Source organism: Saccostrea cucullata, unplaced genomic scaffold (assembly GCF_032062105.1).
Source record: "Saccostrea cucullata isolate Sc308-1 unplaced genomic scaffold, CSIRO_AGI_Scuc_v1 ctg5980, whole genome shotgun sequence".
In the NCBI taxonomy this organism is placed as follows: domain Eukaryota; kingdom Metazoa; phylum Mollusca; class Bivalvia; order Ostreida; family Ostreidae; genus Saccostrea; species Saccostrea cuccullata.
In genome coordinates, this window is record NW_026929171.1 from 20,957 (window position 1) to 36,033 (window position 15,077).

The 15,077-nt window shown below is 35.4% G+C and overlaps 1 protein-coding gene across 2 annotated transcripts; it reads left to right on the forward strand.

Moving 5' to 3' along the window:
* Positions 1–211: 211 nt before the first annotated feature.
* LOC134279980 (uncharacterized) lies at positions 212–12,679 on the forward strand. 2 transcript variants are annotated; one of them, XM_062762384.1, is made up of 2 exons: positions 212–458; positions 9,757–12,679. In XM_062762384.1, exons 1-2 carry the CDS (start codon positions 384–386, stop codon positions 11,626–11,628), a joined length of 1,947 nt encoding a protein of 648 aa, XP_062618368.1. In that variant the 5' UTR covers positions 212–383; the 3' UTR covers positions 11,629–12,679. The 2 variants fall into 2 exon arrangements, with proteins under 2 accessions (XP_062618368.1, XP_062618369.1); XM_062762385.1 differs by lacking the exon at positions 212–458 and adding an exon at positions 4,399–4,505.
* Positions 12,680–15,077: the final 2,398 nt, after the last annotated feature.

The window sequence follows — 15,077 nt, forward strand, 5'->3', positions numbered from 1 at the left end:
CAAAATCCAGTAAAGCGGTAATTCCATTATTTCGGCATATATAATAATGAACGGCTTTTCAACAATGAACTTTCTCCACTGTTTTTATTTCTGGGAAAGTTGTAAATTTTATAATTATCCAATATAAGCGTAAAATCTTAGCCAGGGGGCATATACAGTGATAAACACCTATATAATCAGAGAAGTAACAGCACTAAATCATCGCTTCTCGATTCCTACCCAGGGATCCACTTCCCGCTGTGTGGATTTTAACAAGTGTCAGATTCAAAGCTTTATGATTCGTTGATTATTGATTATCCCCGCCCCAGGAGGAATTTTTTTTATCAGCTATCCGAGCTGCGTGAGGTCGGTCAGAGGGTCAAGGCACGCTCACTTGCAGCAAGATGAGTTCTGGATCTGAGCAAAATCACCATGATCACAACCGAAAGATGACAAAAGAAGAGATTATTGAATTTTTGGTAGGTTTCGTGATTTTAATCAAAATGTGGATGAATAGTGTCTTCTATATTAGAATGAAGTCTGTACTTTGCCATTAACTGATTAACACATAATGATAATATAAATCAGAACAATTTTGTGCTTGGTTTTCCTTTTTGTAACATCTTCATAAACTGTTTATGTATTTTTTTTTTATTTGTTTGTTGTTGTTGTTATTATTATTTTTTGGTTATCCCTGGTGTAAAATTGCAGATGATTATTTGAAATTTAAAAGATTATCTAATATTGGTCGCAGCGGCACGATTCACGTTTTGTTTATCCTAGTCTGGTCCTGATTTTTAAAAAGAAGGCTGGAAAATACTTCTAACGGCAAATAATTATTATTTGGTCCAGCATAGTTTTTTGGCCTAATTCGAGTATGCTGAATCCGAAAAAATATGCTGGCCTTCATGAAAATGGCGTTAAAGAGGTCAAAATGGCGATTCAAAATGGCGGACATCCAATTTTTCTAATTTTCTCTCAATATCGTTAAAAAAGGAGAAATAATGTGTGAATATCTTACTGAGTGTAATACAAGTATAAAAATGATAATAGAATGCTAACATTATTAGTTTTACTCAGAAAATTTAGCCGTTTTTACACTTAATTCGAATTTTCTCTGATTTATTTGTCTATTGTTTCTTTATTCTTCTTTGTTTAGGATTTTACATTTGCAAATATCCATACACTGCAAATTTGTTTTTTTTCCTCTACATCTCACTATTCTACAATTGAATAATGGTGCAGCTGTAAGTTAAAAGTCAAAATGGCGATTCAAAATGGCGGATATTCCTTTTTTTCAAATTATTTCTTAATGTCGTTTACATAGGAGAAAGGATTTGTGAATGTCTTATTGAGCGATGTACAACTACGTAAAATTCCAATAGAACACTAGTATGATAACTTCAAATCGAAAAATTTAGTCGTTTAAATTTAAAATGTGTTATTTAGCTCAAAATGGCAATTCGAATGACGTTTTATACACTTGATTTCGTAAAATACCTAAACTGCTTAATTCTGATTTGTTTTGCAGAAAATAAATAACAGGTTTTTCTTTATTCATGAAATAATGTTCAAATATGTAATGAAAGTTAATGGATATTTTCATTAATGACTCAGGATTTTTATAAAACGGATTTGTTTAATTACTTCTATTATTAAGATAAATTTTTGACGACAATTCCGAAGACATTTCTCCTATTATCCGTCATACATGTTTCATGCTTCTTCATATAAAAAGTTAATAATATCATACAATAATTGCTGTTTTGAGGACAATTTGAAAATTAAGCTACCCCAGAAGCAGTATTCACCGAGCATTAAGGCGAGTGAACATTGTAGTTCGAGGGTTGCTAAATCATATAAGTTGTTGGAAATCCTTGATCTAATTTTAGTACAGTGTAGAAAAAAATGTTTATGTTCATGTGGAAGATCTAGTGCAACATAACTTAGTATGATTTTTTAAATGATGAACCACAAGCAATTAGAGGGCTAGTAATTGTTACATCATATAAATCTGAATATATTATAATATCCAAACATAAACTATTAAGAATTATCAGTATAATATACGTAAATCATAAATTTTTTTGATTGTCCAGCTCTGATTCTCTGTCCCTACATTTGCATTTTGTTATTCTCAGTCAAAAATTCAACTGCATTCTCAAATATTTCATGGTGTGAACGGTCCTCCTCCACCAATTTTGTATTGAACAGTGTATATAAATTTAAAAATTTTGAAATTTACTTGAAATTTACAAAATCTGAAAGAAGAAAATGTTTGTGTTCAATCCTCCCTCGATTCTTGATACAACTTTACACTATCCTAACGAAGAAGTGTGGATCAAGTTGCCTTGTAAAGTTCTTGGAGTGTTCAAGAAAATTTTGTTGTCAAGAGAAGTGTTGACTAGATCGAAGTCAAGAATGGCTTAGGCCTATTGGCACGAAAGCTTGTAAGTGATAGGAATCACGAGGAATCTGCAGGCGCTATTAAATTGCATAATTTTACAACTTTTCTCACCAAAATATGCACACAATGTGATTCCACATGATGAAGTTTGAGAATTTTTTTGCTAATAGAATGACCTTTCTACCCTAAAAGAAAACAAATCTATACGCGGTCATGAAATAAACAGCTACATGTCTTGAATATCAGATATTTTTTTACCCCCCCCCTTCCAATTGAAAAGCGGGAGGGTATAGAGTAGTCGGTATATCCGTCCGTCCGTCTTTTACGCTTTGGGGTACCCGTCTCTTATCCGCAACTCGTCTCATACTACTGAATGAAATTTGATAAACTTTCACAGAATCTTTGTTACATATTGCCATTGTGCACCTCCTCTTTTACTTTTTGATCCAACACATATTTTGGGTTTCACATAGCAAAACATGGACACTGTGTATTCATATGGGTGACGAGGGTATCATTTAGTGAGCTAATTGCTCACAGTACCTCTTCTTCATTTTGCGTAAGGTTTTGGAAAACAAAATAGACTTTTAACATTTGAACATAAATGTATTGTTCCTTGAGTGTTGATTGACTGTATATTGTTTAACGCCGAGTCGGCTATTTTTCAGCCATGTTTCGGCGGACTATCAGTTTGAATAATCGGTTTTTGGAGGATTTTGGTTCTCTAGTGACCCCCTGTGAGCTTACTCGTTTTCGAACTCCAGAGAAAAGATCTTTTACGTGCCAAGTGGGTTGTCATCCTTGACACAGGGCACCTTTTTACTTGAGTGTTGAAAATACCAAAATTCCGAAGACAGAGTGAAACATATAAAATAAAGCTGAAATAGATGTTAGGGGATAATACTAAGTTCTTATAAGTGCTTAAAAGCATTCGATGAAATCGGAAAAGAATTTCCTCAAATATATTTGATGGTGTGCTGAGGGATGTTGAGGTAGAAATGCGAGTTGATAAAGACTGGATTCAGGGGTGATTTTAGGTGGACGGGGGCTCAAAGGCTTTGGAACACGGTCAAATACGAGGGGGAAAATTTGGAAACTCTTAAGTCGAGTTTGTTTTAACTATTTCCAGAAAAAAAGAATCTTTTCTGATATTTTTTTTTGTTCATATTTAATGGAATAATCAATATACTATAATTATATATAAAAAAAACAAAGTGTAATTTATTTTCAAAATCAAGCAGTTTGAGTATTTTACGAAATTCGAGTGAATATGACGTCATTTTGAGTTTTGAGCTAATTAACACATTTAAACTTAAAAGATTAAATTTTCCGTTTTAAAGTGTTCATATTAGTGTTCTACTGGAATTTTACATTAGTTAATTGTACTCGCTCAGTAAGATATTCACAAATCATTTCTCCTATGTAAACGACATTAAGAAATAATTTGAAAAAAAGGAATATCCGCCATTTTGAATCGCCATTTTGACTTTTAACTTACAGCTGCACCATTATTCAATTGTAGAATAGTGAGATGTAGAGGAAAAAATACAAATTTGCAGTGTATGGATATTTGCAAATGTAAAATCCTGAACAAAGAAGAATAAAGAAACAATAGACAAATAAATCAGAGAAAATTCGAATTAAGTGTAAAAACGGCTAAATTTTCTGAGTAAAACTAATAATGTTAGCATTCTATTATCATTTTTATACTTGTATTACACTCAGTAAGATATTCACACATTATTTCTTCTTTTTTAACGATATTGAGAGAAAATTAGAAAAATTGGATGTCCACCATTTTGAATCGCCATTTTGACCTCTTTAACGCCATTTTCATGAAGGCCAGCATATTTTTTCGGATTCAGCATACTCGAATTAGGCTAAAAAACTATGTTGGACCAAATAAGAATTATTTGCCATCAGAAGTATTTTTTTCTAAAAATCGGACCAGACTATCCGGAGAATTACACTCTGTGCGTCCAGGTTTATGATTTATTTTTCGATAATTTCATTGGTCACCATTTTCCCGCACTTCTACCATCTTCTGCTCGAAAAGTGGAATGAGTGACGAAGAAGAAAGTACTCAAGGAAGGAAAACGAAGGAAAAACGCAATTAAACGTAGGTTAATCAATGCTCACACTTGCAGTTGCAGGTCGTGCAGGGCATGGTTTTATCAGCAATGTAAAGCGAGGAACAAGAGGTGTCACTGTGTTCGCAGCACTCACCGACTCGGCTCAGTTTTCTATCTGTAGGACTATAAATGGAAATTCTTCACTTGTCTGAATGTCGTTTGAAAAACTTTAGTTGAAAGGTCATGGGATTTGTAAGTCTTTAAATGTAGGGGAGATTTTGTTCATGTTTTTTTTTATTGAGTGGCAAGCAGGGGTGGATCTAGAAGTGAAATATAGGTTACCTCTCTTTATACCTGTGTAATGCAACCAGGATATCCGATGTGTCAATCCGAAGTGGAATATGAGACAACTCTTGGGGTTTTAAATCAGATTTTCATTTTATTGTGAATGTACCGTCACTACCATGAAAACCCGGTGGATATCGTCAGTGTTGCATATTTTTGTGAGGATTTGAATACTTGTTCTTGTGGAAATAATGTGAAATTTTCGACTGGGCATACTTACTGGTATAAATGTATGATATGCAAGGCAAAAAAAAAAAAAATCAAGTGAAGGGGCCAAAGTAAAACAAGAGGGTTGATCTCCATTTTTTGAGAGTTTATTTATATTCTTCATTAAAATACTTTTTTCTGACTTTTAAGAAAATCCATGTCTCTAAATTTAAGTTTGCTTTGAACTGGACTTTGTCAATGTGGGATTCAATATTATTTTATCAGGCACGTAGCATCGTTTTTGAAAGTGGGGGGGCCAACCTGAGAAAATTTTTTTTTACTTACCTGAAAAAGTTGACATGCAAAAAAAAAAACCAAAAAAAAAACCAAAAAAAAAATTTTAAAAGTTGCCCAAAGTCGAAAATCCTATTTCGGGGGGGGGGGGGGGGGGGGGGGGGGGGGTAGTGGCCAACTTTTTTCAAGACCAACTACCTTTCAATTCAAACTTTTTAGGGTAAATTTTCTTTATAACACTGCACTGTGCTGAAATGTGGGGGGCCAACCTTCCTTTCAGTAGACATTTTCTATAGTAAAGGTAATGTCGGGAGAAAAAGTGTGGGGGCCAGGCCCCCCCTGGCCCCCCCTGATACTACGTGCCTGTTTATGTAACAGTCCACATACACACAGAGTTTTGGAAGTTTTAACATGTTTAAAATCATTTTCAGACATTTGGCAGCCGAAGACAGAGGCTTTTTTGGGCCGTTTTCACATATCAGATATACACAGATACATACCGGTACCTTTGATATTTTTATACAGACAGGAAAAAAATAACTACAAAGATTTCCTGTACAGTTGTCTTTCCGTAATACAAAGATTCAGAAATCAGATTGATTGATTATATGTTTAACGTCCCTGAAGAATTTTTCACTCAGATGGAGATGCCACCACTTGCTGGACCTAATACCCCGCACTCGGGCCATTGAGCTGTGAGGGATCTTTTTTGTGCCAGCATCTACTGCGACATGGGACCTCAATTGATACTGTCTCATCAGAAGGACCGATCTCCACATCTCACCGTGGGATTCAAATACGCTACATAAGGATCGATTCCTTACTTTGTGACTCAACCAGTGCGCCATGCAGGTGACATCAGTAGTCAGAGACATAAAGAATATAATACGTCTTTGCTTGATGAGTCTGTATTACCTCCATCACCACGTGCCATCTCTTTTCTTTTTTCTGACCTTCATCTGTGCATCCTGATCATGATCTTTGCAGAAGTTGCATCATGCCTGATTTTTTCAACCCTCATTTGATATGGCATTTTCTGTACATTTGCAGTGTTTTCAATAAGAGCCGGCAACCGGCAAAATTAACCGCCTGTACGAGTAATTTTGCCGGCTATGAATTTTCCGTCATTAGGATTTTGCCGGTGCTGATACGCGAAATCCATAGATTTTATCACAACTATTTCCATGATCTAGAGTAGCTTCCCTTGAGTGCGCTCTTTTTTCAAGGAAGTTTGATTAGATCGATAGTGTCAGGTAATGGCGTCGCGGACAACGAATATTTGAGCGAAGTTGTGGAGAAATGTGCTGCTGCTTTAACACATGCGTTTGAGATCACATACATTAAGAGGCATAAAGAATAGTCCCTTCCGAAAAGATTTGTTTGTGTTTTATAATTTTCGATTGAAAATTGATCATGTATCCATTCTAATTCTTACAGAATTTCCGCAAACTGAAAATCTCAAATGTTAACCTGATATAATAATTACGAATAAAAGTCTTAATATTTTAATCGTGACTCAGACATAGAAATTCTTACAGCATTTCCACAAACTGAAATTGAAAAAAAATATTCTCTTTTATCCGTCTAAGAACTCTTGAAATACAGGAACAGTATCATTTTCACATTTGGGAAGGTTTTAATGTACTAGTATTTTGTATCAAATACCATTTTCTATATATTTTGTTCTGACTATCTGCACAAAATGTCAAAAACGTAGATCAGTTTAAAGATTAATTTATGAAAAGTCTAAGATTGCAGAATATTTCAATTTTTGGGGGGTACTGTACATGACCAAGTGTTTAAAAAATCTAAAATTTTCAACCAAATAATTATTTGAGTTTTGAATAAAAGTCCTGACCAATTTATGTGAAAGGGACTAAATATGTAGAATTTTAAATATGATATTCTACCACAGACAATTGTCTGTACTAGAATTTCATACTTAAGTTGTTCATATGTTTTTATAGACACATAGTTTTCAGAAGAAAAAAACCCAGTCTGTCAAAGATCTTGTCAAACAAATCTGTAAAAAGGTAAAAAAAATTTAATTGGCTTTTTTAGGTAAAATTTGATAATTGATACTGACAAGAATGTGAAAAAAAATTACTTTTTTAATGGCCTGAGAGGTCAGAAAAATGAGTCAAAAATGCTGATTTTCGTTTCCGGCCGGGGGGCGAAGCCCCCCCTGGGCCCCCTACCAGGGCTCTGCCCTGGACCCGCTGGGGGCCTAAGGCGGCCCCCAGACCCCTCGCCGAGACTGGTTTCCTGCTATTCCATCTATTTTTCCTTCTATTGAAAATCTTATTGAAAACACTGATTTGTCAATTCAGACAGTTTTGTTTACCAACCAGCCTTGCCAAAAGTATCAATAGACTTTCACCACTCTGGTCCATTTATAGGTCTTGTACAGACTGAAGTAAAAATTAATTTTATTGTAGAAAAATATGATACATGAAGGTAGAGGTTGTTCCTGTATGTAACTGTGACTTGAATAATTGTTTCTTAGTTTTAAAAAAAAAAACATCCGATTCATATCTTTTTTTCCATGAATAATGGAGTAAACTGAGGATGGTTCATTTTAAATTGTTGTTTGGATTAGGAGTGAAATGATTCACCGCGGTATTTTTTTCTCGGTTCGATACACTGTACAAAATCTCTACTTTCGGTTTGGTTTGTTTTTCGGTCGGGATCGTCATTCAGTCGGGTTTGGCATAAGGTATAAACATGCTTCTCTGTATAATTAGTTCAAAAACGTAAATTTTTGTGGACTTAAAGTTTGTAAAATAATTTTTAACAGTCAAATCAATTTGGGGGGGGCTGACCTGTGCAACTGTTGTAAGTTTCTTTGGTATCTTACCGCCAGCATTAGAAGAAGTGCAGAGTTATTTTTTCGTCGCTACAGAATGCTGTCTAGTATACATCTGTCTACACTGGTGTTCATTAATTACACTGAAAAGTGAATAAGTGAGCGGCTTTATACCGAACGGCCCCGAGATAAAGCGAGAGACTTACTGGACTGGATGATCTGTGGGACAAATTCCTTTCATGATTCATGTTCAGCTTTAAAGTGGCATTTTCAGTTTGGTGTAGCTGATGTTGGATATTGTAAATTATTTTATTTGGCATGTATGGTATTTGGTAGAAATCCATTTTCCAGCAAGTTAGGATAAATCGGAAAGTTTTTTTTATATAAATATGCAAACATAAGATTGGAGCAAAGTTGCTTTGTTTGAAAGGCTCTAATAAGATTGATTGATTGAATGTTGTTTAACATCCCTCTTGAGAATTTTTCACTCAGATGGAGATGCCACCACTTGCCGGTGGAGAGCAGCAAATTTAGTCCTATACTCCGCACTCAGGGCCATTGAGCAGGGAGGGATCTTTTTTCGTGCCAGCACCTACTGTGACACGGGACCTGGGTTTATATGGTCTGATCCGAAGGACCGAACTCCATGTCCCACAGTGTGATTCGAACCGGCGACATAAGGATTGACTCCTTACTTTGCGACTCTAGAGCAGATACTCTAACCACTGCGCCACGCGGGCGACTGGCTCTAATAAGAATATACAGCTAAATGTATTATACCCACAGTGAACAAAATAAGAAAAAATAATTTGTGTGTATTGTTCTGTGTAGTTTTCCATTGATATGAACAACTAGAGTATCATTTGGACTAGCAAGGCATTGTTGGAGGGTCCAAATATGCAATCATTATAATCAAGACCCACACATAAGTACTTGCAAAGTCAATTGGAGAAGTGATTTGTAAATTTATTTTGAAACGTGAGGAAGAAAAGATTGTTTAATGTTCCGTTGAGAATTTTGACTCCTATCAAGATGCAGCCGTTTGCTGGTAAAGGCCTTCTTATTTAGATCTGTACTCAACATGTATGGTGAGCTCTGAGGGAATTTGGGGCCTCAGTTTTTATACCATGTTTTCAGAGATTCAAACCTGGGATATAAAGGTCAAGTGGAAACAAAAGTTATTTAGTCATCCAGATTATAATTTCTTGAAGCAGAAAAGTCTTAAATTTCTGTATCCTAATATTGTGGCTTGAAATAATCTTTAGATATGGTTTTCTTACAAATACAGTTACTTTATTTAACTTTTTTTTTATTACCCTATAACGTAGTAAACATGCATGGTTATAGGATGGAAATCATGTACTGAATTCTAAATTCTTGCTCAGTGAAAATAAGCATTACCAAATGCTTGTACGCTGACAGCAGGAAGAATTAAAAAGTTGCATCCCCATAAAGCTTAACACATTTTATAATGATTAACCTAACCACTGTTAATTCAATGTCTTACAAATTTTAGAACAATAAGCAATAGAATTGTTTCATTTTGCCAAACATTCTGTAAACAGTTAATCATATGAAATGAAATATTTTTCACTGAATTTTTATTTTTGGACAAATATTGAAATAAATTTAAAAATGAACAAGTTAAAGATTGATATTAGTTTAGTTTATATTATGAAATAATAAATATTTGAACAATTTTTTAGGTGATGGCATTACAATCAAATGGTCAAATATTGTCTAGCCAAACTATGGGTGCAGAGCAAGAAAGAAAAAAATCCACTCGAATTGGGAATGTAAAGAAACCCAAGAAGTTGCTCTCTGAGAGATTTGGATCTATCGCTAGAATGGAGACAGGGCTGAAAAATCCACAGCAGGATGAATGTGGAGCAAGTGTCCATCCATTAAACCAGGAGCTCATTGACTTTGAGAGAGGAACACTGCACAGAAAGTACAACAATTTAAAAGTAAATGTGAAAATTGGATTTGTGGATCAAACTCTCTCGGAACCAGATTTCAATAACAAGCAAGTTACCTATCGTCCAGTATCAGAGGATGCAGTTCAGAAAAACAGCCATGGTTCTATTCCTCTCAATAAAGATGTAAATGTCATCAAGCCATATGAAGAGAGTATCAGTCTGATGCAAAATGCTGTAGGACGAGAGAGCTACAGAGAAAAAATGAACTCTTTCTCAAGACAAGATTGTAATGTTCTAAATAAAGAGCAGCAGCAAGTTCATGCACCAAGGTCATCCTACAATGATATAAAATGCAAACCAATTCAAACTAATAATAAAATTGGGAGCTCAGAAGCTATCAAAAGGCCATTCTTTTATGCTGAACAGAACAGTGTTCCTCCAAAGAAGAGATACACCATAGATCAGGAGATGCAGAAGGAAAGTCAGAAAATGGTGGACTCTTTTGATAGATGCACAGACAATAATTTGATGAACAATAGAGTCAATGGTTATCATTCTAACATCCAGCAAGGGGAGTCAACACCATCATCCACTTGCTCAGATCTGAATAATTTGATGCTCTTTGAGGGCAGAACTCTATTAAAAGGGGGTGTAAATCCTCGCCACATCCCAAAGAATATTATTGAGAGGCATGACAAAGAATCCCCAACTGATCCAAGATTGCTACGGCCAAATTATGGAAAAGAAAACCAAATTGTAGAATATAAAGTTCTCATGTGGCATAAAGACTGGCTTTTGGACTACACAAGGATGTTGGTAGATGAAAGACAGTCACAACTGAAGAAGAGAGAACAAGAGAGATTAAGTGCAAGCACAATAAAGGAAAGGGATGAAAGACGTAAGGAGAAGTTAACAAAATCAAAAAATCCTAATAGTGAAGGGGAACAACATCCAGAAGTCAAAACTGTAGCAGATAAAAAAGTTGACTCAAGGTCATTGGAGGTCAATAAACAAGGGGTGGAGGATAGCAACAATGCCACTCTCAAAGCAGCTGTTTCTCGACTTGTGGAGGATGTGAGAATTTCTGGAGCAGTGAGCAAACAGTGTTTTGAATATGGGCATTCTGGAATAAAAACAGAAATACCGCCGAATTTCAATGATCCCAGACTAAAGAACAGATGTCGGCAACAGTCTAACAACACTGAGAGAATTTATCATAAAAGTAGTGAGACAAAAAGAGAACAGTTTCAAAAAACTAAGGGTGAATACAAAGCATCAAGAACATTCAAGGATAATGGTGAAGAAAGGCGTCAAACATCACAGAGGTATGATGCAAAACTGAAAGATGTGAAGAAAAATTCTCCAAATGGAGTAAGTGTGTCTCGTGGAAAAACTGGAGCTGTGTTAAGAGAGGACAGTAGGTCTAACTCACCAAATGTTGACTTGGAGGACAAAGAGTTTAAGGTATTGCCAAGCACTGCAATGCACTCTACCTACTACAATAGAAACTTGTCCCCAATTTACCAGGAAAGAGAACATTACAACAGCTACAGGAAGCCTCTGCCAAAAGCGTATCAAGTCAGTAATAACTGGAATTCTAAAGGGAAAGATAGATGCTTGGACAGGTTTCCTCAATTCTCCCAGCAGAATTGGTACTGAAGGACAGACAATTTCTTAAGCAATGAAAGACAATAAGAGCATTTTATATATTATATTTTTTGAGATCTTTGATCAAGAAATCCAAATATTTTTAGATTTGTTCTATTTCAACAGATCATGTTTATGTATGTTCAAGGTAAATGTGTATTTATTGCAAAAGAACCATTTGTGTAAACATACATATATGTAAAGAATTGTGACCTTTCTTTTGCTTGAAATGGGGAAACAAGACAGCATAGTTATTCTGCCTATCATGTAGTAAGGGATGCACAAATTTACTTTTTGACTTTAGGAGTGGTTCATTCAAAAATACAAACAAACAAAAGCTAAAATGAAAATATTTTTTGGTTATCAGTAAACTGAACCTGTGTATAATTAAATCTCTGAAGGAAAAGATCATAACACGAAAATTACATAAAATTAGTACTGGATTAATAATGCCAAAAGAAGTTCATTTTAAGATTACATATGATTTTAGTTTCGTAGATCTCTAAGGTGGATAGGTTATTTTTTCTTTTAAATTTAAATATTCTGTTACAAATATTTTTAATGATAAATATTTATCCTATTTAAAATTTCTCATCATTAATACAAATACCAACTTGGCAAAAAACAACCAAAAAAAAAAAAACAACACAAATATTGGTTTAAAAAAAAGGGTCATTACAATTCTTGTTTTTGCTATTTTTGTGAGATATTGTACCGTAAATAATGTGTGTTCATTTTTGTTGCTTAAAATTAAAAAAAGCTTAATTTTACATGTACTCTTAGGTAAATATCCTGAACAACTTGACAAACTTTTGATCTTAACATAATGAATATGCAAAGTTACTGGTGAGAATATTTGTGAAGCATTGTGAAGAGTAAAATACATGTATATCATCAGTGTATATATTGATTTATAGCAAAATTTAATTTTGTCTCTGCAAGGTCTTAGGTCATATTTCTGGATGTTGATAAAGCAGGCTTTGTTTTAGAAGCTTTATTGTGTCACCCTAGATATGGAGTTTATGTATGCTAGTTTTAAAGTTTTTATTGTACCACAGGGAAGGACACTTTATGTTTAGAACATCATTACCATGAGGCCAAAAAAGTATATGTGTTTCCTGACTAATCACACACCAACACTATTTCTGTTAATTCCAAATTCAATTTTTCAGCTATAATTTTGTTCATTTATAGTACTGTTTTCTTAGAGTGCAGTCAATAAAAGGCACATTTAAGGCAATGTAAAGAACATGTACATGTATATCCAAATGTTTTAAAGAGTTGACCTGATATGTTGTGTATGATTGTTTAATTTCATACATAATTATGTATGCATATGTATATACCAAAAAGGAACTTGTTGATTCTTTCAGAAGAAAAAGTAAATCTATAACAAATTATTGCCAACCTACTTAAAAACCTTTTTTTATTTTGGCTGTTACATTAAGGTTCGGAAATGTACATATATTTTATTTGGCCTGAATATTGTAAGTAGTGCTCTGTGTAGACATTTGATAAACGTTTATACTGAATGTTTATTTGAAAATTTAAATAAGCGACATAAGCGGATTTTTTTTGCAATCTTTTATCTTAATGACGAGTACCGATCTATGTGAGCGGATCAAAGGATCTGATTTTAATCAGTACTCCTTAGCTGGAAGTCGCCCGTGTGGCGCAGTGGTTAGAGTGTCTGCTCAAGAAATGCGAGGTATGGAGTCGATCCTTACGTCGCGGTTCAAATCCCACCGTGGGTTGTGAAGACCGGTCCTTCGGACGAGAACGTATGAACTGAGGCCCCGTGTCACGGTAGGTGCTGGCTTGAAAAAATATCTCTCACTGCTCACTGGCCTTGAGTACTGAGCATAGGACAAAAATGTAGCTCTCCACCGGCAAGTGGTGGCGTCTCCAGATGAGTGAAAAATTCTCCTAGAGAGGGACGTTAAACAACATTCAACTAATTCTTATCGATAATCAGGAAAAAGAAGAATCCGACGGACTGGACAGGGTTGAGAGCCTAGGCTCCTTGAAACAATAAGGCGCTTTACCAAATGAGCTTCAATGAATCTGGCACCTATTGATCCAACCAACAACTTCTTAAATCAAAACCCAGATACATGTATGTATTCCATCTGTCGCTGCCATTGAACTTTAGCAAATATTAAATGGGACAGAACAAGCTGGGCCCCTCAAATTGCTTGTCAGGTTAATAACCGCTCTTATAGCTATCGATGATCGAACCTGCCTGATTGCAATAAGTTTATAAGTTAAGATCATATACACATCAGCTTCCACAAATAAGCAAGAACATAATTTATGACCCTGGAGCTTCAAATTTTATAATTTTAGGTGTCGGATGCGCCTCACTATAATCATGTACTAAGCGTATCTGCTTTATGAAAATACCCAGAAGTTATAGCAGATTTTCAAAGAATCAATACATTACAATACCAGCCTAACATCTATATCATTAAAGCTGAACATAACTTGTGAATAGGAATCGTGCCATTTTCGATAATACTATCTCGGCACATCTCGGGTCTTTCCGTCAGAGGTCGGTAAAACAACCTCGAATGTATTAACATCACCGGATGTTAAAAATTTATACATTTCCTGTTTATTCAAATAAAGGATAGACAGAGTTAGAAGCCTCTTCAATAGTTTATTTTAGGTAATATCATTACATTGAATAAAGTTACACTCCATATTCCACAGAAAAAAGGTCTCCATGCATTTATTTCAAAGATCAAATCGCAACTTCTCGGGCCTTTCCGACTAGCGGAAAAACGACCTCGAATGTATATGGTGGACGCCATTACAACCCTCCCTTTTCACGATCTTTCACGAGGATATATACTCCTCGCATTCGTTACACCTGACTGCTCTATTGTCACGGGTATCGGCGTGGAATGGCGACACGTGTTCGTGCTAGTTATCTTGCATTACCTGTTTACATTTTATTGTAGCTACGTGTATTTTTGTTTGTTTGTGTACTGCACTAACCTGTGCAACTGTTGTAAGTTTCTTTGGTATCTTATTCTCCTGCAATAAAGATGTACACAAGTATTTTTTAGCTCACCTCGACGAAGTCGTGATGAGCTTATGCTATACCCCCGGCGTTGGCGTCGGCGTCGGCGTTAGCGTCGGCGTCCCAGGTTAAAGTTTTAGGAGCAAGTCCATTCCCAAGTAACTATAAGCCCTACCTGAACCAATGTTGCATGCATGATGCATGTAGGGATGCACACTACCAGAATTGCTTCGGATGCTGGATCTGACCTACATTTTCTAGATGAGTGACCAGGTTAAAGTTTTTGGAGCAGGTCCATTCCCAAAGAAATTATAAGCACTACCCGGACCAAACTTGCATGGATGATGCATCTAGGGATGTACACTGCCAAACTTGCTTCGGATGCTGGATCTGACCTACATTTTCCAGATGAGTGACCAGGTTAAAGTTTTTGGAG

What these genes read in the sequence shown, in the direction of transcription:
- LOC134279980 (XM_062762384.1), top strand. Translation starts at nt 384, where the DNA reads ATGAGTTCTGGATCTGAGCAAAATCACCATGATCACAACCGAAAGATG. An exon ending in AAGAGATTATTGAATTTTTG is followed by an intron (nt 459 to 9,756) that starts GTAGGTTTCGTG and finishes ACAATTTTTTAG; the next exon opens with GTGATGGCATTACAATCAAA.